The following is a 25,651-nucleotide window of genomic DNA, read 5'->3' on the forward strand; positions in this document are numbered from 1 at the left end:
ACCAAGAGGCAAATCTCTCTCTGATCGAATCTGATTAGAGAAAGATCTATTGGCTGTCCATACAGGATCTTCTCAAAAAATTTGCATATTGTGATAAAGTTCATTATTTTCTGTTATTTACTGATAAACATTAGACTTTCATATATTTTAGATTCATTACACTACAACTGAAGTAGTTCAAGCCTTTTATTGTTTTAATATTGATGATTTTGGCATACAGCTCATGAAAACTCAAAATTCCTATCTCAAAAAATTAGCATACTGTATCTTCCTGCGTATAAGACTACTTTTTAACCCTTGAAAATCTTCTGAAAAGTTGGGGGTCGTCTTATACGCCAGGTGTCATTGATGCCGGGTGATACGCCCTATCCTGTTACCGACTCTCAGATCTCCCTGCTGAGGGAGCGCAATCTATTCTTCCATACCGCTCTGATAAACAGGTAGGCAAGGAGAGCTGACCAGTCTACTTAAGGAGAGTTGACCAATGCAACAAGTCAATTGACTATATACTGTTATATACTGGGTAACACATACAGTACAGCACCAGTATCTGTTCATACACAGCACCAGTATATGATTTTTTTTATTTTAATTTGGTGTGCGTTGTAAGAGGGGTAGTCTTATACGGCGAGTATATCCCAAACTCTATATTTTAACTGGAAAAGCTGGAGGGGTCGTCTTATACGCCCAGTCGTCTTATACGCCGGAATATACGGTATTTCATCCGACCAATAAAAGAAAAGTGTTTTTAAAACAAAAAAAGTCAACCTTCAAATAATTATGTTCAGTTATGCACTCAATACTTGGTCGGGAATCCTTTTGCAGAAATGACTGCTTCAATGCGGCGTGGCATGGAGGCAATCAGCCTGTGGCACTGTTCAGGTGTTATGGAGGCCGAGGATGCTTCGATAGCGGCCTTAAGCTCATCCAGAGTGTTGGGTCTTGTGTCTCTCAACTTTCTCTTCCCACAGATTCTCTATGGGGTTCAGGTCAGGAGAGTTGGCAGGCCAATTGAGCACAGTAATACCATGATCAGTAAAACATTTACCAGTGGTTTTGGCACTGTGAGCAGGTGCCAGGTCGTGCTGAAAATGAAATCCTCATCTCCATAAAGCTTTTCAGCAGATGGAATCATGAAGTGCTCCAAAATCTCCTGATAGCTAGCTGCATTGACCCTGCCCTTGATAAAACTCAGTGGACCCACACTAGCAGCTGACATGGCACCCCAGACCATCACTGACGGTGGGTACTTGACACTGGACTTCAGGCATTTTGGCATTTCCCTCTCCCCAGTCTTCTTCCAGACTCTGGCACCTTGATTTCTGAATGACATGTAAAAGTTGCTTTCATCCGAAAAAAGTACTTTGGTCCACTGAGCAACAGTCCAGTGCTGCTTCTCTGTAGCCCAGGTCAGGCGCTTCTGCCGCTGTTTCTGGTTCAAAAGTGGGTTCATGCTTCCATCTGCTGAAAAGCTTTATGGAGATGAAGATTTAAGATTTAATTTTTCAGCATGACCTATCACATGCTCACAGTGCCAAAACCACTAGTAAATGGTTTACTGACCATGGTATTACTGTGCTCAATTGGCCTGACCTGAACCCCATAGAGAATCTGTGGGATATTGTGAAGAGAAAGAGACGCAATACCCAACACTCTGGATGAGCTTAAGGCCGCTTTCGAAGCATCCTGGGCCTCCATAACACCTAAGCAGTGCCACAGGCTGATTGCCTCCATGCCACGCCGCATTGAAGCAGTCATTTCTGCACATCCGCACAGTAAGCTGTAGCTGCCCATGAATTAGCTGCTCCATGGTACTGAACAGGCACGACCATGCTCATGTCAGAAGAGGAATGCAGCCTTATCATTTTGAGGGTCCACAAGCAGCAACAGGTTACCAGAGGACGCCGGGGGAAGCCTCATTAGAATCTAGGCTTCCCTTACCTTAGGTAAGTATGTGTTTCTTAATCCAATCAGTACAGTGCAATGGTGCATTTGAATGCTATGTTTTTAAAGCAAGGCAGTAAGAAATTCTTGAATGAAGCTGTTCCGAGTGTATCGGCTTGTACGTCATCCCTTTGTGAAATTTGACCTCCGCTTTACAAGTTTCCAGTAATGTCAAAGTGTAGATACGTAAACACTCATATTATTAGTCTTTTATGTATTCCAGACAGCAGAGGAACAGAAACTTTATCAGAAAATGTTGGAGGACCAATTTAACATAATTCAAGGAACAGTTAGAGAGGCAGAAAACATCATCCAAGATGCTGTTGCTAAGCTTGACGATCCTCTTCATATCCGCTGTACCAGTTCACCAGGTACACTAGTCCTGTATTTTATTGCTCTGTCACTGTTTGCTAATTGCTTGATAGTAGGGATGATCAATGACGTGCAGATATTGCATGCAGGATTATGTCAATTTTGTATGCAAATTTATAATGCTTGAAAAATGGTCCAATCAAGTCACACCAAGGCTTAAATTGGTCCATTTTCAAGCTGCATTAATTTGGATACAAAATTTACATAATCCTTCATGAACTGAGATATTTGCATCTCATTGATCATCCCTGCTTGCTAGTTTACCCCACACGTTTAAAGCCCAAAAATTCAACAAGCTGCGTTCTAAAATCATACTTGTTTTAGTGTAAATGACTATTGCTTTTTGGAACTGAACTATTGAAAATGAAAAATCCTTTTGTGTATCTGCGCTTACTGTAGCTGTGCATATAGCCATACAGACTTGAGATTTAAAGAGAACCCGAGGTGTGTTTAAAGAATGTTATCTGCATACAGAGGCTGGATCTGCCTATACAGCCCAGCCTCTGTTGCTATCCCAAACCCCACTAAGGTCCCCCTGCACTCTGCAATCCCTCATAAATCACAGACATGCTGTGAGGCTGTGTTTACATCTGTAGTGTCAGTCTCAGCTGCTCCCCCGCCTCCTGCATAGCTCCGGTCCCTGCCCCCGTCCCTTCGCTCCAATCAGCAGGGAGGGAAGGGATGCAGGCGGGGACTGGAGTTCTGCAGGAGGCGGGGAGAGCAGCAGACTGACACTATAGAGATAAACACAGCCAGCTCTGACAAGCTGTTTGTCAGCAGCGTGGCTGTGATTTATGAGGGATTGCAGAGTGCAGGGGGACCTTAGGGGGGTTTGGGATAGCAACAGAGGCTGGGCTGTATAGGCAGATCCAGCCTCTGTATGCAGATAATATTCTTCAAACCCACCTCGGGTTCTCTTTAAAGATCCTGTTGCCAAAGCTGAGCTTCTTCACCTACTTCTCCCTTATGTAGGCTATGGTACTACTGTAATAAAGGGATTCTGGGAAATGTATCTGTTCTTTCTACTTGTGTATAACATTCACATGGTTACACCTGGCTGACAAACCCAGCAGCTGCAGCCAGAGGAGAGAGGAAATCGGGTAAACTGCAGTTCCAAGCACACTTTTGCCTGTTAATCACAGTATTCGGTCTACCACTTGGTTTTCACGTCATTTTTCTATTTATTTATCATAAATGTTATGAAAGTTTGCCTTCCTGAGTATCGGGTTAGTTGGACTCTAAACAATTCTTCCTCCTTTTCAGTCAGTCAACCCAAAAAACATAGTGCAGTTATTACTTGATTCTTGTGTTTTGGTTTACCCGTTACCCATCTCAGATTGCCAGTCCACTTCCTACTAGACAGGTATTAACTTTTCCTTGTGGATGAACACTCTGGGCAGCCTTTCTTAACCTTGTTTGAGTTGAGGAACCCCAACAATTTTTTTATTTTTTAGGTCTCAGGGAAGCTTTACATAAAAAAATTGAAATAAAATTGTGCCATTTTGGCCTGTTATAACTTTTCGCAAGTTTTCCCTGTTATAACTTCTATAATATGCCTCTTGGTTAACAATTGTACTAAAAATGTAGCAATCACTACCCACGTATGAAAAGCAGCAACATATATGCACCACCCATGTATGAAACAACGGCCACATATATGAAATGCATCCCCACATACATGAAATGCAGCATTTACCCCCACATACTTGAAATGCAGCGGTTGTTCTCCACATACTTGAAATGAAATGTTTCAACATTAGGAACCCATTTCAACTGCTAACTACTCTTACATTGGCAGCAGCTGACCTTACCGGTCAGGTAAGGTTCCCATTAGAAAAAATGAGCCAAACTGATCCAGTGAGCGGATCGGGTCTCTGCTTCTCCAGATCCTGATGGCTCTGTGCACATTGGCAAACTGATTGTGAAAACTGATCTGCTCACCTATGGATCGGTTTTCACTCCGTTTTACAGCAAATACATACCTAATGTCAGCGGCAGAGGCTTCCTCTTGTGCAGTGATTACACAGCGCGTCATGTGACAAGTCACGACGCGTGTGGAAGAAGACGGATGCCTCTACCGCCAGGCCTTTAGCTATGTAGAAGAGGCCCGGTTCACCCTCGCTCACCACCCACCCGGCTGCTGCACCCTCCCGTCGCTCAGGTTCGTTTCGCCACATCCCCTCATCCCCTGTGGAACGGTCCAGTTCTTCACTAGTGTAAAGAAACGTTCGGTTCTCCATTGCCCCAATGCAACAGCATTTCTTGTCCGGTTCCATTCGGCTAGGCAGAACGGTCTGGAAAATTAGGGCCTGCAACATTTTTTTTTTGGTCCGGGGAATGGAATGTATCCGTACCAATGGAAGCATGTGAACGGTCCAATAGGTTAATATTGGATCCTTTCACATCCGTTCCATTTGTACAGTATACGTTCCGGTTACGTTCCGTAAAAAAATGCAGATGTGAACAGGGCCTTTTAGAGACCAGGGCTTTCAGTGGAATGGTGCACCGCGTGAGCTCTCGATACTGCTTGGTGATAGAAGGGTGCTAACGGCTCTCATATCAGCAGAAGCTGACGTCACATGAATGGGGTAGTGGGCTGTCAGTGAAATAATGCACAGCGAGCGTGAGCTCTCCATGCTGCTCGGTGAAGGTAGGTAGGGAGCTACAGAAGCCATGTGGATAGCCCAATAAGAGGGCTTGGTGATGTGCTGTGGATTGGATTATTTAGCCGGATGCTTCAATGATAGAGTGGGGAGTATTTTGACCCACTAAAAAGGGGTAAGCAAGACTATTTTGTCCCGCAAAAGTGGCAAAATGCTACAGAACCCCTGAAGGGTTCTCAGGGAACCCTGGTTGAGAATGGCTGCGTCTTGGGGCTGCAGAAGCAAATGGGCAGACTCACTGCTGGTTTCCCATATGTAGCTGTAGCTTCCACTATGTTAATGCGCAGCACATCTTAGTTGCTTATTTTACAGTCTTACCTTTTCGTAAGGCATGTATGACTTGTTAAAATCTGCTCCCATATTTAATTATGTCAAATGAGAAATCCATTCCCATGATATGCTGTATTACTGAATTAACTTAATTTTTTGTTTACAGATTACCTTGTGAGCAGAGCACAAACTGCTATAGATGCATTATCATCCCTGGAAAATGGACATGCTAAATATGTTCACAACATGACAGGTGGGTTGTTGTGTTTTTGCCACCTAATACAGATTACGGACTCTAGGTCACAGAAAAGGGCCTCTTGTAGCTTTGTCTGGCCAGGTTTAAAGCAGGCGGTGTTATCACATGATGTTCTTATCAGACCTTGCAATGCTCTGAAAACTGCTGTTCTCGAGTCCTATGCAAATGTCTCTGCCCCAAACCTCTCCTCCATGTCAGAGAAGTGCATAATATCCTTATTCTGTCTGCTTGATGTGTACAAACCTTACTTTTGAAAATAGTTAAGCTAACTTTCTCCCTAAAGCGACTAGCAAAATTCCAACAAATGGATTGACAGCAGCTGGGGTAGTGAGTGAAGCAAGTGAAGTGTGGTCCGGTGTTAGTCGATGAGCAGAAATGCAGACTTCAAACCAACAAACATTGATTCTGGTGCATTAACCCCCTTGCCGGTTATCCCGAGCTCAGCTCGGGGTAACCTGCGCAGGAGGATTCCTCAGGCCCCGCTGGGCCGATTTCTATCAAATAAAAAGCAGCACACGCAGCCGGCACTTTGCCAGCCGCGTATGCTGCCTGATCGCCGCCGCTCTGCGGCGATCCGCCGCGAGCAGCGGCGAAAGAGGGTCCCCCCAGCCGCCCGAGCCCAGCGCAGCCGGAACAAACAGTTCCGGCCAGCGCTAAGGGCTGGATCGGAGGCGGCAGACGTCAGGACGTCGGCTGACGTCCATGACGTCACTCCGCTCGTCGCCATGGCGACGAGGAAAGCGAAACAAGGAAGGCCGCTCATTGCGGCCTTCCTTGTTACTTTTGATCGCCGGAGGCGATCGAAAGTGCGGATCCGGAGCGCCCTCTAGTGGGCTTTCATGCAGCCAACTTTCAGTTGGCTGCATGAAATAGTTTTTTTTTAATTTAAAAAAAACCCTCCCGCAGCCTCCCTGGCGATTTTAATAGAACGCCAGGGAGGTTAAACCATGTACAGTTAGTCATTAAAGGTATCACTGGAATCAGCTGGGGTAGGGGATTGAACTACACAATAGACCTCTGAAAAATATATTATGTATTTCGCTGCAGGAAAACCACAAAAACATGCAGAGAATATATAAAACTCCATCCAGATAGTCCTGGCCATATTCTCAACTGAGAATGCTAATCACTTTGCCAGTATGTCACCCCACTGTATTTTAGTAGTTTGTGTTTCAAGGTTTTTACCTCCTAAAGTTCCTGATGTTTTTGACTCTTTAGCTGTGTTGCTTTTGTTACTAGCAGTAATGTTTAACCACTTCACAACTGAGGGGTTTTACCCCTAAAACACCAGTGCAATTTTAACCTTTCAGCGCTCCATCCATTGCTTTATTTCTGTAATATGATTGGTTATTTGGGACTGGGGTCCCCATAACCAATCATTGGACTGCAGAGCCGGGGTGTGCGCGGGTCGCGGGGGCGCGCGATTGCGCGCTGCACGTTTGTTTATTTTTCATTGTTATGAATGAAGACTGCTTCTGGAGTGTGCGCGCGAGTTCCCCGCCCACTCCCAGCCAGTAAACAAACAAGTGCGCCTTTCTCCGTCCCTGGGGGTGAAGCGGTGCACAGAGGGACGGAGAAATTTAGCACTGGGGGGGGGGGGGGGGGGTGTAAGGTGGTTAATTACTTTTACCATCTAAGTAACAGTAGAGTATTGTTTCATGTTAGCCATCAGTAAGAGCAAGAAAATTTTAATTAGGATGATACCATTTATTGGCTTACTTACGAGTAAGCCAATCAGTTACCCATGAATCAAATAAAAGTTGTCCAAAGAATAACCAAATTAGGGCGACAAGCAGAAAGCCACAATAAAAAATATGCAAAAATCATGTGAAAATCATGTTAATCAGAACATGCAAGTACATGCATTCACATGAGCATGCACATGTGGTGAACGACACCTTTTTATCTTGGACATAGATTCTATGGGCCCTACTGCAGCACCCTTTAGGATGTAGAATCTACAGCCAAAAATAGAAACTACATACACATGCACTATTTGTGTGTCTGTCAGGAACAAGCTTGATATTGTGGCAGCTGCATTTGATTGTTTTCAAATTGCATATATTTGCATAACATTTGCATCTCATTGACTATCTCTACTTGCAATTTCCTGTCAATTACCAATGGTGGCACCCATGTTTATCCTAGTACTGGTGTATTTTACCTCTCTGAAAGCATGTTCTTCTGGCATATACCACTGAAATGTGAAAGATGAGGAATATGGAGGGATGCTCTTGTGCTGTCTTAAATACTAGCTTGTAATATAACCATGCTGTTCATTTTCTCAGATGCTTCTGAATTGGTTGGAGCTCTTGCCCAGTTTGCACATTTAACTGCAGACACCATTGTGAATGGCAGTGCGACCTCCCACTTGGCTCCACCTGACCATGGAGATCGTAAGTGGATCATTTCTTGCTGTGACCCTTCCACCAAGCCCCCCCCCCCCTTTTTTTTTAAATTTCTTTATTACATTCAATTCCATTTTGTTCAGGACTGAGTGACAGCTGCCGGGATTGTGGAAGTGAGAGTTTAAAGTATTTAAATGAACTGAAGAACCGTCAGTCTTTAAAAGATGCAGATATTGCAGAGGTTAGAAGGTCTTTACAGCAAATCCTTGGACTCGGAGAGGTATGCATCTTTTTTCTTTTTCTTTTTTTGCATGTTAAATTGTGAATTTTCTTGACCTGTACAGATTTTAGTGAAGCATCTAATTGCTCTCTCTCAAAGACTTCAGTTATCTGGAGCTTTTGAAACCATATTTTCAAATGAAACTGGCAATAGTACACACTTACCGTATTTGCTTTTGTTCATACATTGTTAATGCAATTACAGTTTATTTAGAGGGTTGCATGATGGCAAAGTGGTAGAAAAACTGCACACTATGTAGCAGCCTAGTCACTTGGGTAGCTCAGGGTGTTGCCACTAATGGAGCTACACCGAGCACCAGTGACTCCCCAGTGTTTGGATGAATTTCCAGGATCAGAAATTTAGCCATGCCTTTTCTTTGTCCATGCCATGCCACTTCAGTGTTGGCCATTTCTTCTTCCAACCCCCTCTCCTGGTCTCTGCAGGATTTGAAAGTTGAGTTCAGGAGTATTCTTGCTTGGGGTCAGCACAGCCTTAGCAGTGACAGCAGCCAGTATTGCTGAGGTAGTTGCATGATTCAACCAATGCATTCTATTTTCCTTTGTTGGTGTTTTTTTTTCTTCAATAAAAAGGATTGTATAGAAAATCAAATATTCCGAATTTTTGGACCATATGACGCAGCTAGGTTTAGGCTGGTTTCACAGTGGGACGTTAAAGTCCCACGTTACAGCAGCCAGTAACGCAGCCTAACTCGCAGCACTGTAAAATCAATTGTGCTGTTCACAGTGCCCACGTTGCGTTACTTAGTAACGCAGCACGTTTAAACAAAGTGCTGCATGCTGTACGTTATACTGGACTAAGCAGCGTTAGACTGCTTGCAGATGCTCAGTAATGTTGGAGGAGGAGGTCTCCCCTCCTCCTCCGCGGCCAGCCACATGGCTAATTAATATTCACTGCACTGCAGAGACTCGTGGTAGGACTGTAGTGTTGTCCGGATCATGAACGAATCGTTCATTTGATCCGGATCTTTTTTTGTGAGTCGAATCATCCGGATCATCACAATGAAAGATTCGGTTCACAGTGGATGTCTGTCTGGAAGAAACAGGAACATACAGAATGTACAGTGCAGGGAAAGTCCTTTCCTGCTAGTCATTTCACCCAGTCTGCTTCCCTAGTAAAAAGATTAAAATGATTCGGTTCAAAGATCCGGATATTTTCAATGATCCGATTCAAATGATCCGAATCCTTAAAAAGATCCGGACTTCCTATCACTAACCTGGAGCGGCTGCTTTGAGAGCCGGATAACGCAGCTTAATCTGATGTCCAACTTCAACACCACCATACGTTGCATTAGGGATGTCCCCTAAAACGCAACGTCATGGTGTGTAAGTAGCCTGAGAGGACAAAAAATGGAAAAAATATACTTGGTGTGTCCATAGTGCAGGGGGGGGGGGGTGTATTGTGGATCTTCTCCCTCCTAATTGTCTCCCTTGTAACTTTTGTGTCTCCCTTGGGCCTTAGTATTATCTATTCTCAAAGCTGGCTGTAGTTAGAAGGGAGTCTGTATGTCCCACTATTTATCAAAATGTTTTACCTGAAGATGACAGAATTGCTTGGAGGAGGGATGTGCTTACTCTTCAGCAGAACTAAAAAAAAAGTAACAGAAGGCTAATTGGTTATCTAGCCTCTGACCTAAAAGAGACTCTGTAACAAAATTTTGAGCCTTATTTCTTCTATCCTCGAAGTTCCTATACCTGTTCTAATGTGGTCCGTCTTACTGCAACCTTTTCTAGTTGCACTGTCTCTGTAATAAATCTTATCTTCTCTCCTCTGTCGGGTCTGTCGGGCTCAGGCTGGAATGTGTGGAATGTGCAGTACTGCTTGTCATTGGCAGAAGCTATACACACCATCTCCAAGCTTTTCATGAGTCACATAGTAAGCTAGTTCTCAGCCTATGATACTCTGGTTAGAAGCCAGTATTTTGTTTGTAAACACTGCTCATTACAAGCCAGGATCGCAGCAGGGAGTGGCAGAAACAGCACAGAGGAGCCCAGGAGAACATAATGAAGAGATGGTATGCTTTTTATTGTAAGAATTTTAGAGTACAGATTCTCTTTAAGGTCGTCCCATGAAGGTGGTGCTGGGATCTACAGGCCACCTCCTTGTTTTGGTTTTATTCCAAATTAATGAAATAAATTGCTAAGTAATTTACTAGTCTTGTTTTAGGAAATGAACACTAGCAAGTGTAAAGGGTGCATTTCTCTATCTCAATAGCTTTTCATATTATGGGGGGGGGGGGGGGGGGGGTGTTAGTCTCATGCCACGTGGCTAGTTGTGCATTCTGTGCTATCTCTTTATACATGTGTAGAGGTGGCTCAGTTTATCAGAGTTGATGCCAATTTTGTTTTGGTCCAATTCCAATCTGCATAAAATTAACACAATGTGCATCAACTCAAAATTATTAGCGTCTCATTTGACCTTCCCTAGCTATCACCATAAAAATAATTACTTGCACTAAATTGCACAAATGTTACTGACTCTAATATATACTTATTCTTTTGATTAAGGGCTCTTACACAGTGGGACGTTGTGTTGCAGGGGACGTTAAGGTCGCACAATGTTCCTCTAACGCAACGCATGGTGGTGCTAAAGGTGGACGCTACATAGAGCCGCGTCATGCGGCTCTTGGTGCGCCATTTTCTTTCGATAGAACCGGCAATGATTCGTATGAATCCTTGCTAGCAGGCAGAGAACCGAGAATGATTCATATGAATCATTGCTAGCAGGCAGAGAATGATTCATATGTATCATTGCGAACAGGAAGAGAATGATTCATATGAATCATTGCGAACAGGAAGAGAACCGGCATTGCAGTGAATATTAATTAGCCATGTGGCTAGGCAAAATAGCTGACTCTCCCCTCCTCCTCTCCTGCACACAAACCATAAAACATTACTGAGCATGTGCAAACAGTCTAAAACCGCGTATAACGCACAGCATGCTGCACTTTCTTTGAACGTGCAGCGTTACACTGTAACGCAACGTGGGCACTGTGAACAGCCCATTGATTTTTCATTACTGTGAGTTGGGCTGCGTTACAGGCTGCTCTAACGTGCGCCTGTAACGTCCCACTGTGAAAGCGGCCTAAGCTATGTGTAGAGCATATGCCAGGAAGTCTCAGTGGGAGCAGGATCTTGGGGAGATCTCCAATGAAGATTGGGAGGAGGCTCTCGGATTCTGCTAGGGTTTCCCCCCACATACTGGACAGACTGCTTAGCCTCTGTCTTACACGGAGCATACATCACCCCTGGTTAGTTATCTAAATTTTGCTTGGATTACTCGCCTCTTTTACCTAAATGTGCCATGGCACAGTTTAGCTCATGGTGTGATCATGTCCCGAAGTGAACATTTATTAGCAACAGATTGTGAATTTCTGCATGATGGGATGGGGTGTTCTGGAACCCAAAATGTGCTTGTTAAATACCTCATGGCTCCTGTAGTAAGTATAAGAAGCTTTTCCTTCTTGAAAACCACCCTGGCGTTCTATTAAGATCGCCAGGGTAGCCTAGCGCTAGCCTACAATATTCCCCCCTCCCTACCGAATCCCTTCCACCCTTCCGTTCGCTGCCGGCAATCAAGCCCACCAGGAAATCCCATTCTGAACGGGATTTCCTTTAGGGCTTCCCCGTCGCCATGGCGACAAACGGAATAGACGTCGTGACGTCACATGGATTCACGATTCACCTCTCAGCGCTGCCTGGCACGGATTGGTCAGGCTGCGCACGGGTCTCGAGGGGGGGGGGGGGCTGCGGATGGCCACGGTGCGCGGCGGGTAGCAGCGCATCGGCGGCGATTGCGTACAACATAAACCTAGCAAAGTGCTAGCTGCTCATCCATACCGCTAAGCAGGTTTAACACACTTCAGTACTGGGTAAGCACTTACAAGCTATATGGATACAGCCCTTGGTGCCTATAGTAGATGACTGGGTCAGGGCAGTTGATAAGATTCTTCCCTTCCATGAAGCTACATATAATCATAGAGGTGCAGAACACAAATACCATTTGATTTGGGATACTTTAACACAATCTTGATACTTGCTTCAATGCTCTATAGCTGGCTGCTTAAATATTATATCCTTTCCTGATTTTGCTAGGCCTTACTGGGTCTCTTCTTTTTCCATTTGTAGATGGTGGCTGCCTGGCGGGGTTGGGGGGGGGTACCATTGGACTTTGGTTAATTTATTTAAAATGTTCTGTTATTTGAACTTGTTTGTTCTTTCTATTTCGCCAATAAAGCCGATGTGTTAAACCAAAAAATATAATTGCACTAATGTTTTCTGTCCCAGGAGTTAAGGCCTAAGAGCTTGGATATTAGGCAGGAGGAGCTGGGTGACATGGTGGACAAAGAGATGGCCTCCACTTCTGCTGCTATCGAAGATGCTGTACGAAGAATTGAGGTCAGTTGGTTTTATATTTGTTTGTTTTTGTTATATACAGGTAATCTGTAAAAAGAACCTCTACTTATTAATTAAACTACAAATTAGTGTTTTAATAAAATGCAAACAAGTGAAAAGTTTTTTTTTTTTGTTGTTTTGTTTTTACTGTGATCTCTTAAAGCGGGATTGTCACCCTAAAAATCAAATTTCAACAGCAACTGGTCTGAGTGTATTAAGTGATAAAGATGCTAATCCTGCATTCAAAACGTTTTCTGCTGTTATGATTTGGAGTTATCCCATACTTAAAGGGAAGGTTCAGGCAGCATGTAAAAAAATTAAAAATCCGAATCCACTTACCTGGGGCTTCCTCCAGCCCGTGGCAGCCAGGATGTGCCCTCGGCGCCGCTCCGCAGGCTCCCGGTGGTCTCCGGTGGAGAGCCCGACCTGGCCGGCTGCCAGGTCGGGCTTCTTCTGCTCTCCAAAGTGCGTGTCACTCGTGCACGCTGACATCGGATGTCCTCCGGGCTGTACTGCGCAGTAGTTCTGCGCCTCCGCAGTACAGCCCGCAGGACGTCCGATGACGTCAGCGCGCACGAGTGACACGCACTTTGGAGCGCAGAAGAAGCCCGACCTGGCAGCCGGCCTGGCCAGGTCGGGCTCGCCACCAGAGACCACCGGGAGCCTGCGGAGCGGTGCCGAGGGCACATCCTGGCTGCCACGGGCTGGAGGAAGCCCCAGGTACGTGGATTTGGATTTTTAATTTTTTTACATGCTGCCTGAAACTTCCATTTACGGAGCACTAGTCCTTTAGTAGTCAGTGCCAAACAGTTGCATGCTAGGGGTCCTTTTTATCTATAATATATTCCTCCTCTTCCCTTTATTTCCCTGCCTAGCTGCTTATCTGAAATGCGTTCCCCTGCTCACTTGTGTTTACAAGCAAGGCTGAGGTGACTCAGCGATTGGAGGAGAAAAGAAAAAAAGTAAAGGGCAGAAATGACATCAGGATTTAGACTAAACTGTGGGCAAAAGACATGGCCCCCACCAGGAACAGAATTCTCTTCATTTACTATAGAACATTCACTGAAATCAAAATGTGGAAATTACAATACATGTTATGTAAGTAGATCAAGTATTTATCTACCTACGTGTTTTTTCCCCTGGCATAGTATGGCTAATCCGACTGCTTTAAAAGCACAGGAGGTCTTTTTTTTTTTTTTCTTTCTTTTTTTGACCCTTTCAGTCTGTAAAATGCATTTCTGCTATTTACTCTTTTGGGACAAAGCATTTCTGGCCCTTTAAGGACCAGAGATTTTTTCCCCCTCAGAATTTGTTCTGTGATCACTGTGATTGGCTCACAGGGTCCAGACAGACGAGTGGTCTGCAGCGTCGCCAGAGCATCGAACAGTGTAGGTGCGCGGTAGCAAGTTAATTATTTTTGTATATAAAGTTATTATTTTTTTTCGTGTGTATATAGCACAAACCTCTTTCATAACGCTGTACAAAGTCCAAAACAAGTATGTGGGAACATAAATACATAAGTTCAAAACACTGTACAATCAGGAGATACAGCATTGCAAGTACAAAAACATATATAGTAGATATGTGGTTTGAGACATAACCAATATTGTACACGTTAATATGATAAATTACAGTGGACTAAGAAACAATAGGAGGAAGTCCCTGCTCTTGCAAGCTTATAATCTAGGGGGTGGTGATTCGGTTGCACAAGTCCCCTGGGTTTCTTTTCCCAAAGATCCCGCCTGCAATCCTTGTTCTAGGCAATAAGCTCAGTAGTATGACGCATCCTGCTCACAGGATGGTCCAGCACATAGCAAATGCTGCAAAATCGTATTTGGCCTCTTGCTGGAAAGATTCCCATCTTGTTATAAATCATGTGATATCAAGAATACATAGTTATGGATCGCAAAAGGACGATCTCAATTGTGAAGGACCAAATGACCCAGTTTACCAATACCTGAACAATACGGTATCTGATGTTGTTAGAATTACACATTGCTTCTTTGTACATTGTGATGTATAAATTATACTATATGTTCAGCATTCTAGTTGGTTGGCAAGTGATGTACAGAGACCTGCTTAAAGAGGAACTCCAGTGAAAATAATGTGCTTCATTTTTACAATAATTATGTATAAACTATTTAGCCAGTGTTTGCCCATTGTAAAATCTTTTAAATCCCTGATTTACATTCTGACATTTATTACATGGTGACATTTTTACTGTTGGCAGGTGATGTAGCTGCTGCATGCTTTTTTGGCAGTTGGAAACAGTTGTAAACAGCTATTTCCCACAATGCAACAAGGTTCACAGACAGGAAACTGCCAGGTGTACCACAGTCCTGAGTTTCTTGTGGGAGGGGTTTCACCACAATATCAGTCATACAGCGCCCCCTGATGACCTGTTTGTGAAAAGGAATAGATTTCTCATGTAAAAGGGAGTATCAGCTACTGATTGGGCTAAAGTTCAATTCTTGGTCGTAGTTTCTCTTTAACCACTTGCCGACCGCGCACTCATACCGCGCATCGGCAAAGTGGCAGCTGCAGGACCAGCGACGCAGTTCTGCGTCGCCGGCTGCAGGCTAATTAATCAGGAAGCAGCCGCTCGCGCGAGCGGCTGCTTCCTGTCAATTCACGGCGGGGGGCTCCGTGAATAGCCTGCGGGCCGCCAATCGCGGCTCGCAGGCTAAATGTAAACACAAGCGGAAATAATCCGCTTTGTTTACATTCGTACAACGCTGCTAACAGTAGCAGCGTTGTACCAGATCAGCGATCCCCGGCCAATCAGTGGCCGGGGATCGCTGTCACATGACAGGCAGGAGCCTGTTAGAGGCTGCACAGGACAGATCCATTCCTGTGCAGCCTCGGATCTCCGGGGAAGGGAGGGAAGAGAGGGAGGGGGGTAATTTCGCCGCGGAGGGGGGCTTTGAGGTGCCCCCCGCAACACCCAGGCAGGAGCGATCAGACCCCCCCCCCAGCACATCATCCCCCTAGTGGGGAAAAAAGGGGGCGATCTGGTCGCTCTGCCTGCACCCTGATCTGTGCTGGGGGCTGCACAGCCCACCCAGCACAGATCAGCGCTGGTCCTTAAGGGGGGGTAAAGGGTGGGTCCTCAAGTGGTTAAGATTGTCCCCTACGTAGCTCCTTTCCTTTGTTCACATCTAATTTTTTCTCCTATAATTTGCCCCCTACATGGAGACCTAATGTGTTACTAGAATTGTAACTGTATAACCTGGTTTTCCTTCTTTAATAAAACCTTTTTGAAACTACAATCTAGAGCAGGGGTAGGGAACCTTGGCTCTCCAGCTGTTAAGGAACTACAAGTCCCACAATGCATTGCAGGAGTCTGACAGCCAAAGTCATGATTAATAAAGGCAAATGCATGCTGGGCTTTGTAGTTTTATCACAGCTGGAGAGCCAAGGTTCCCTACCCCTGATCTAGAGCATAGTGGGTTGTAGACCTTGAAATTTACATCCTAGCAGGGATAAGTGACCATAAACTGTGCATAGTTTTAAATTGCCAAGGTTCAGAAAGCGTTAGTGTACCTTAAGGGGAAAAAAAGTGCACCTAGGGGGTACATAACTCGTGAGACGTAAGCCTCTGGATCCTAAATAATAATAATCTGAACATTTATATAGCGCTTTTCTCCTGTTAGACTCAAAGCGCTCAAGAGCTGCAGCCACTGGGACGCGCTCAAGAGGCCACCCTGCAGTGTTAGGAAGTCTTGCCTTGAACTCTTTACTGAATAGGTACTGACCCTAGCCAGGATTCGAACCCTGGTCTCCCATGTGAAAGGCGGTGCCCTTAACCAGTACACTATCCAGCCACTCTAAAGAGGCCTCCTCCATCCTCCTCATCAGTCCTCCTCACCAGAGGGGAACCAGCGCTGGGATCCCTGAAGATTCACCGACAGGGGCTTGTCAGCTGTGCTCGTAGGTGCAGTAGCGGCTTTCCGATTGGCTCTAGCAGAAATGGGCAAACTCTATCAGGTCCGTTCTACTGCGCAGACTGTTCATGCTTGCATAGTAGAGTGGACCCGATCAGGCTAGCAAGCCCAAGCGGGGAGAGACAACTGCGCTGGCAGGCAAAGGTAAATATCTGTTTGTTCTCCAGACTGCCAACACTGGATTGGGCTGGTGGAGGGAGACGGGAATGCCTCATTAGGATCCAGAGGCTTACCCCTCCCAAGGTAAGTACCTCCCAGGGGCACTTTTTTCCCCACAGGTTTACTTTAAAGAAAACCTGAACTGAAAATTAAAAGTCAAAATAAGCATATACAAGTCATACTTACCTTCCATGTAGTCTACTCCTCAGTGTCTTTCTCCTGTCCCGCGTCCTGTTTGTTCACTGTGATCAAGGGAATTTTCCGTCCTCCATTTTGAAAATGGCCATTACCCATAACCGCTTTCTGGTCAGCACACAGTTAAACTGTAACATCGCCCACTTGAGCCATAGGGAAACATGGACATTACCTGGTACATCAGTTTTCCTCTCAGCTATAACTGACAGCAACTGATATTTTACTGACAGCAACTGATATATTTCAGATCTGACAAAATGTTGTCAGAACTGGAAGGGATCATTGTCAGAAGAAAATGGTGAGCTTCTGAGAGGAACTGATGGCAAGGTAACTATGTAATGTTCATTTGAAGTTACCTCATGTGTTTATTTTAAATATTTTTACTCAGTACAGGTTCTCTTTAAAGAAAACTGTTACTCTAAAACATACCACTTTCTAACATATTAACAGACTGATTGAAATGTCTAACATAGCCGTAACTGTTCACAACTGAACACAACTTTGTATTGAAATGTGTGTTTATCTGCCATTTACTTGTCCTTTTCATATCTCGTCAATGAACCCTTCCCTTGAAATATATAATGAAGATATTTACGGTACACATTGCATGCTATGTGTTTATCTGGATTCAACATTTTGACATTACTCAAACCTCCCTTTCTTGTTCTGCCAGTTCAGAGCCTTTGAGGCAGGCTGTGGGAATTCACCAGACTAATCTGTGCTACTTTTCTTTAGTAAATCTGTAGTGAAAATAAACTCATGGGATTGTATCAATAGAAATGTTTTTTCTAAATAAAGCCTTGTACATTAAAGCAGTAGGACCAGCCATACTAAGCCAGGGAGAAAAACACAAGTAGATAAATACTTGATCTACTTACATAACACATGTATTATACTGTCCACGTTTTGATTTCAGTGAATGTTATATAGTAAATGACGAGAATTCTGTTAGTGGTGGGGGCCATGTCTTTTGCCCACAGTTAAAGCTAACTCGTGATGTCATTTCTGCCCTTTACTTTTTTTTTTTCTTGTCTCCTCCAATCGCTGAGTCGCCTCAGCCTTGCTTGTAAACACAAGTGAGTAGGGGATTAGGTTTCAGATAAGCAGCTGGCAGGGAAATAAAGGGAAGAGGAGGAATACATTATAGATAAAAAGAACCTCAAGCATGCAATTCTTTGGCACCGACTACTAAAGGACCAGTGCTCCTTAAGTATGTGATAACTCCAAATCATAACAGCAGAAAAAGTTTTGAATGCAGGATTAGTATCTTTATCACTTAATACACTCAGACCAGTTGCTGTTGAAATTTGATTTTTATGGTGACAATACCACTTTAAGACAGCTCTCGGCCTAGGAGACTGGTTGGGCCTGTCTCCAGACACAGGGGGACAGTTATCAAGGGTGTCTTAGACAAAATATTGGTAGGTTTTTAGAAATCCATGCAGAACTGTCTCAGACATCTTAATAATTACTAAATAGTGCAGATTCCTTCTAAAACTGTCGTAAAATAGGAGGAGTTAGGAAGGTCTCTCAGTGTGTGAGGGGAATTGCTGTTGCTGAGGTAACCAACACACCTGCTGTATTGCATCAATGCCCAGCAGTGGAAAAGTTAAACACAGAACAGCTTCACAGGACACCTGGCAGCAGGGGGGAGGAGCACTTCGCAAATCATGTCTAGCCTGCTCTGCTGTGCGATCTATAGAACTGTTATTAAGCACTTCTTAAAGAGAACCCGAGGTATGTTTAAAGAATGTTATCTGCATACAGAGGCTGGATCTGCCTATACAGCCCAGCCTCTGTTGCTATCCCAAACCCCACTAGGGTCCCCCTGCACTCTGCAATCCCTCATAAATCACAGCCGTGCTGTGAGGCTGTGTTTACATCTGTAGTGTCAGTCTCAGCTGCTCCCCCGCCTCCTGCATAGCTCCGGTCCCTGCCCCCGTCCCTTCCCTCCAATCAGCAGGGAGGGAAGGGATGCAGGCGGGGACTGGAGTTCTGCAGGAGGCGGGAAGAGCAGCAGACTGACACTATAGAGATAAACACAGCCAGCTCTGACAAGCTGTTTGTCAGCAGCGTGGCTGTGATATATGAGGGATTGCAGAGTGCAGGGGGACCTTAGGGGGTTTTGGGATAGCAACAGAGGCTGGGCTGTATAGGCAGATCCAGCCTCTGTATGCAGATAATAATCTTCAAACCCACCTCGGGTTCTCTTTAATCTGCATCAGTTTGTGAATGGATTTGCACTTAACTGTTATGCAGCTCTAGAAATTCACACTAAACTGTCACTGTCAAAACTGTCAATATTAAGTAGGATGCAAGAATCTTATCATGCAGAACAGTTCCCCTGCTGGTTTGCACTGTTTAAGAAGAAAAAAACTGTTGGTAATGTTTTGATAAATCTGGCCAACAGAACCTAGCGTTAGTACAGGTGTTCCCTGAGGTCTGCCAAGGTCACTTAATGATCCAGTATGCTGGAGTATTAAGCGACCATTAGCGGCTAAGTCCATTGTTTCCCTTCTTTCCCTGGCCGTGGAAGCTGCTTCCTTATTCCTGACGCTGGTTTCCTTTCTGTCTTCATAGACGCAGCTGCTTTCCTTCTTTCTGTCTTCATAGGCACACCTTGCTAATTGTCTAGCAATGTGACTGTACAGCATTGGGGCACACTGTGTCACCCACATGATCGAATTTAATCCTAGCAGGTGACACAAATTGAGGAAAAATCGTGCAGGTGTACACACCTTGTTTCTGGGAGTCCTATCGGTTTTAAGAGTTAGAAATCTAGGTCTAAAAATTACATTTTCTCACCGCAATCCATTATTTTTTGTTTACTTCTACCTCATCTTTAACCACTTTACCCCGCGCGTACGTATTTCTCCGCCCCTTTTTCCATCCTTTAAAAACCAGGGACGGAGAAACACGTACTTTCCGCGTTCCCGACGCTGCCCGCGCTCCCGCTCGTAAACACGCCGCCCGCCGCTAGTAAACACGCCGCCGCCCGCTTGCCCAGAGATCAATGAACGGGAAAATCCATTCCCGTTCGTTGATCTAAGCCCCGCAATGATCAGCTGCTCTCCTATGGGCAGCGCGATCATTGTGAGAAAAAACTCACGTGTCCAGCCTCCTTATTCTTCCTCCAAGCTTCCGGAAGGAAGCTTGGAGGTCGCATTAAAACAAAAAGTTACTGTGGCCATCTTGTGGCCAAATAGTAAACTACACCCTACACATTTTTCACATACAAATAAATGACTTTTACACATAAAATTAACTCATTACCTCCCACACTCCCCATTTTTTTTTTTTTTTGTAATTAAAAAAAAAATTAAAAAATTTACAATTAAAAAAAATACATAAATAGTTACCTTAGGGACTGAACTTTTTAAATATTTATGTCAAGAGGGTATAACACTGTTACTTTATAAACTATGGGCTTGTAATTAGGGATGGACGCAAAACTGAAAAAAATGCACCTTTATTTCCAAATAAAATATTGGCGCCAAACATTGTGATAGGGACATAATTTAAATGGTTTTATAACCGGGACAAAAGGGCAAATACGTTTCATGGGTTTTAATTACAGTAGCATGCATTATTTAAAAACTATAATGGCCGAAAACTGAAAAATAATTATTTTTTTCCCCACATTTTTCCTATTTTCCCATTAAAACACATTTAGAAAAAAATAATTCTTGGCATAATGTCCCACCTAAAGAAAGCCTAATTGGTGGCGAAAAAAACAAGATATAGTTCATTTCATTGCGATAAGTAATAATAAAGTTATAGACGAATGAATGGAAGGAGCGCTGAAAGGTGAAAATTGCTCTGGTGCTCAGGGGGTAAAACCCCTCAGTGGTGAAGTGGTTAAAGCACACCTAAACTGAGGGATACGGAGGCAGACATATTAATTTCCCTTTAAACAATGAAGTTTACCCGTCTGTCCTGCTGAGCCTCGGTTTCTAATACTCTTAGCCGCAGATCAGATGCTCTGACTTATGTCTGGATTAGCCGCATACTTGTTTTAGGTGTGCGACTCAGACAATACTGTATGCAAAGAGCTTGTTGCCAGGCAACTAGAATTGTTTGAAATTAAATAAATATGGCAGCCTCCATATCCCTCTCAGTTCAGGAGTACTTTAATGTGAAATTCCACTAAAAGTTCAAATATCCCCACTGAAATTTGGCATCTTTAAATATACATAAATAAGCTTTCCTATCTGTTGTTGAGCAGCCATACTCCAAATCCTGAATTTTGGCAGGAGTAGAAGTAGTGTGAAATAAAACTGCTGTATACAACTCCGTGGGGCAGAGTCAATACACAAATGTAGGTGTATATGAATGTATAAAAGAAACTGTACAAATAGCTGCCTGATATGTCACTGCCTGCCACCAACTGAGAGAAACATGATGCCACATGGACTGTATACCCCCTAAATCCCCCACCCCTATGGACTATATATTCCAGCCCCCTACACCCCTCCCTTATTTCCACAACTCCCCTTTTCCCCATGTCAGGGCTGGTGCACACCAAAAACCGCTAGCAGATCCGCAAAACGCTAGCAGATTTTGAAACGCTTTTTTTTATTTTTCTATGGCGTTTTGCTAGCGTTTTGCGGATTGCTGCTGCGGTTTTCAGTATAGTAGATTTCATATATTGTTACAGTAAAGCTGTTACTGAACAGCTTCTGTAACAAAAACGCCTGCAAAACCGCTCTGAAGTGCCGTTTTTCAGAGCGGTTTGCGTTTTTCCTATACTTAACATTGAGGCAGAAACGCATCCGAAATCCAAAAAATGCCTCACCCAGGCATTTTTCGTTTCTGCAAAACGCCTGCCGCTCTGGTGTGCACCACCCCATTGAGATACATTGACCAAGCAGATCCGCAGCCGCAAGCGGATCTGAAAACGCCCAAAAAGCCGCTCGGTGTGCACCAGCCCTTAATGCTTTGTTTTGCTTTGGCAATGCTAAATGTATTTGGTCCTGCCAATAAAGCTTTTTGGATTTGGAATGTATAGCCCAGGTCATACCCTAAATATGTGGTACCCTAAACTCTGAAGACTTTATATGGGTACCTAGCTATTTCCAGGGAAGGCGCTAAAGCCTTTGTACATTGGTCTTTCACAGGTAATATTCATTATTACAATTTTGTATGTATAAAGCAAACCAAACCTTACTTAATGCTTACACAAATAATTGAATGTGTGCATTAAACACCAAGTGAACACCTGACTTATCTGGCTTTGCAATTTGGCCTTATTGGCTGTTCATGAGGCAATGCTCATGCAAAAATGCATTTGCTTTCGCATGCCAAACTATGCAGGGTCAAAAACCAACACCGCAAAGCGGTTGCCCTGCGGGTATTAGTTCATGCTTCATTAGCACTATCCAGGAGCACCACGGGGAGGCTTCCTAATGCCCCCATACAACCGGGGGGCCGCGGGGCCCAAAGCTCTCACTGCCCGGAGACCACAGCGGCACCCCGGAGGAGGAGCCTGGGGGGGGCGCAGGCGACCGCCCCCCCCCCGATGCGTGGCCAACGCTGGGGAGGGCCGTCCACACCCGCCTCCTAAATTGAAAACAGGCACTTACCTTAACGTCCATTGCGTTCTGCTGCGGAGCATGACTTGGGTGCAACACATAATAAAGGAGTGCAGCATGGGTCACCCCAAGCTTGTAGAGCTCGGGGTTGGCTCGACACGCAGCACTCCAAGGGGGGGGGGGGGAGGACAGGCGCAGACAGCTCACTCCAGGGCTCACACCACCTAGAACAAGCCATCCACCGCCTGCCTCCAAAGGAGGATAGAAGTGAAATGCTTACACAAAGAATTGAATGTGTGCATTAAACACCAAGGGCTTGGTTCACAAGAGTGCTAACTGTTAGCATGGCGGTTTGCGCGTGATCGCGAATTTTGGCGCGCAGTTAAACATTTTCGTGCACAATCGTTGTTTTCACGCGAAAATTCGCATTTGCACGCAAAACCGATATCCATTTTGTGTGAAAATTCACGATTGCACATGAAACCGTTTAATTGCGCGCGAAAATTCGTGATCGCGCAAAAACTGCCGTGCTAACAGCACTCTTTTGTGAATCACGCCCTTAGTGAACACCTGACTTATCTGGCTTTGCAAATTTGGCCTTATTGGCTATTCATGAGGCAATGCTCATGCAAAAATGTTCTCATGGAAAGCAAACCTTACTTAATACAGACATCAGAAGAAAGTGACGTCTACATCTTGAGAACATGCGTATCACTGTTCCTATGGTTTATTTTCCTTTTTTATGCTACCATTTTTTTTTTCTGCATCCAGATTTTTAACTGAAATTATAGTGCCCAGAGCAAAACCTTGATGGGGGGGGCCCCCCATCAAATGCAAAACCTACGTCAGTAAATGCTGTTTCCATAGGATGACTTCTGTTAACAAACTGTACCTACTTCAGCAAGGTTGGAGTCTGTGCACACTGTCATGCAACCCCAGTGGCTCTTGCGTTGCTCCCCGTTGCAGAACTGAACCCATTCAACTATATACTAAATGGAACAGCTTTGTGTTGCATTGTTAGAAGTGTGCCCATCAGACAGTGCTGCATATCTCAAAATATATAACAGTGTTCCCGAGGCCCTACGTTTCTAACAAGTACTTTGCCTGCTGGAGGGTATTTTTATTTATTTATTTATTAAAAAGGCTTTTTTTTAGTTTTATGTGCAATGTAAAGTGTAGAGTAACATTATGGCACTTTATAAAAGAAGGCAAGACTGTTGCTCGCTGAATCAGTGTGTATATGTGTCCTCACTACTGTATACATCTTTTCTTAGCTGTAGGCGATCATGAATTTTTTTGTCACATGAGTTGTGTAAATAAAAATGTAGAAATAATGAATGTGCTATTCTCCAACAGGAAATGATGAACCAAGCACGGAAAGATAGCTCTGGAGTGAAGCTTGAAGTAAATGAAAGGTTAGTTGTAATATGTGTGACAGTGGTGACCTTGTCATTCCTGTAGTTCCACATTGAATGTATGAGTCACTGTGAGTAGTCAAGCTGTTACTAAGTGTTTATAGCATTCTGTTTCTAGATGCCCAGAGTATTCATAATGCAGCTTTGTGCACCTCTAACCCACAGAGAGATGTCCAGTATAAACTAGTACTGAAAACTGATATGGCCCCTGATTTGCCAATAACATGCTCTTCAAGATTTAGAGAGAGCTATGCTTAAAAAAAAAAAAAAAAAAGCTTGGTTAATTGTTTGAGGATGCTTCTCAGAAGGAATTGCAAGTATTACGTAAATTGCTTATTTGTTTTCTCTCTGGACAGGATACTTAACTCGTGTACAGACCTAATGAAGGTGAGCATGCATTGCAACACATCACCTATACAGTGTTAATGTCACTAGTTTGTCATGTGGGTGGGATCAATGAGACTGCTGTACAGAAACCAGAACCTCTGCCTGCTGAAGCCACAAGGTTTTTTTTTTATTTATTGATTTATTTTTCTTCATGGACTCGCTGCTTTGTCTACTGCCCTAGGATGTATATCTTTCCTTTGTGGTAAATTGAATCTCCACTTAAAATGTAAAGGAAGGGAGGAGAGTATACTCGCCCTCCTCCGTGTCAAGTTGCTTCATGCTGTGTCCTACACCCCCATCAGTCACTATAGATATTACAGTGCAGTTTCACGTATCCACTCTTTATTAGAGTGCATGCAGCACTGTCTGGAAACAGTGTGTAGCTGCAGTCCAGTCCCTGCAGGGGAGATCATGGCTGTCATTTATGTGGTACTAAAGTTTGGCCCATATACCATTGGTTTTTCTGATTTGTTTCTGTCAGATTTAATCACAATAATCAAATCTGCCAGCAAATCACCGTATATCTGACTTCCTGTCAGTTTTGACCAGTCCATTGATCAAATGTCTGATTGGACATGTTAGAAAATCTGGGCATGGTGGAGAGGGAGTTGCTGGGGATTGGTGGCCCATAGTGCCACACTGGATCGATCAGTGCAACACTTGCAATTTTGATCAATGCTTGATGGATTTCTGCTGAAAACTATAGGAATTGAGCTTGCTTTGATGAGTAGAACTCGATTACGATTTTATCAGCTTATCCTATTGGATCATAATTGATTTATTTGAGGCTTACTTATCTAGGGACCCTGTTGGAGGAGATTAATGTGACGTTTCCCATTTTGCAGGTTTTTACCATGGATTATTTTTCATTTTTTTTTGTTTCCAAGTCAAAGTATACCTTAGGTGTTTAAATTACCTTGGCTTGACTTGGAAAATAAAATGACTTTGATTGCCAGACCCTTTGCGAAGATGCGGAGTTCCTAATGCTTATGCTGCCTTCTGACTGTAATGCTTTAAAGAGACTCCGTAACAAAAATTGCATCCTGTTTTTTATCATCCTACAAGTCCTAAAAGCTATTCTGTGTTCTGGCTTACTGCAGCACTTTCTACTATCACAGTCTCTGTAATAAATCAACTTATCTCTCTCTTGTCAGACTTGTCAGCCTGTGTCTGGAAGGCTGCCAAGTTCTTCAGTGTTGTGGTTCTGCTATGAACTCCCCCTTCCAGGCCCCTCTATGCACACTGCCTGTGTGTTATTTAGATTAGAGCAGCTTCTCTCTTCTCTCTTATCTTTTACAAGCTGGATAAATCGTCCTCTGAGCTGGCTGGGCTTTCACATAGTGAGGAATTACAGACAAGGGCAAAGCTGTTTGCAGGAAGAAAAGAGCAGCCTGAAACTTCAGTGCATGAGAGATGCAGGGGGAAAGAAACACACAAATGATCTCTTGAGATTCAAAAGGAAGGCTGTATACAGC

At 44.0% G+C, this 25,651-nt stretch overlaps 1 protein-coding gene across 1 annotated transcript in view; it reads left to right on the forward strand.

Annotated features, from left to right (window-relative positions):
* The window catches only part of HIP1R (huntingtin interacting protein 1 related), a 186,399-nt gene that overhangs the window by 145,809 nt on the left and 14,939 nt on the right, over positions 1–25,651 (forward strand). Inside the window, exons 19-25 of the mRNA XM_068244209.1 lie at positions 2,168–2,315; positions 5,416–5,502; positions 7,794–7,901; positions 7,997–8,133; positions 12,438–12,548; positions 23,731–23,789; positions 24,146–24,176. Coding sequence (XP_068100310.1) covers positions 2,168–2,315; positions 5,416–5,502; positions 7,794–7,901; positions 7,997–8,133; positions 12,438–12,548; positions 23,731–23,789; positions 24,146–24,176 — 681 coding nt within the window. The remainder of the gene's footprint in view (positions 1–2,167; positions 2,316–5,415; positions 5,503–7,793; positions 7,902–7,996; positions 8,134–12,437; positions 12,549–23,730; positions 23,790–24,145; positions 24,177–25,651) is intronic.

Source organism: Hyperolius riggenbachi, chromosome 1 (assembly GCF_040937935.1).
Source record: "Hyperolius riggenbachi isolate aHypRig1 chromosome 1, aHypRig1.pri, whole genome shotgun sequence".
NCBI lineage: Eukaryota > Metazoa > Chordata > Amphibia > Anura > Hyperoliidae > Hyperolius > Hyperolius riggenbachi.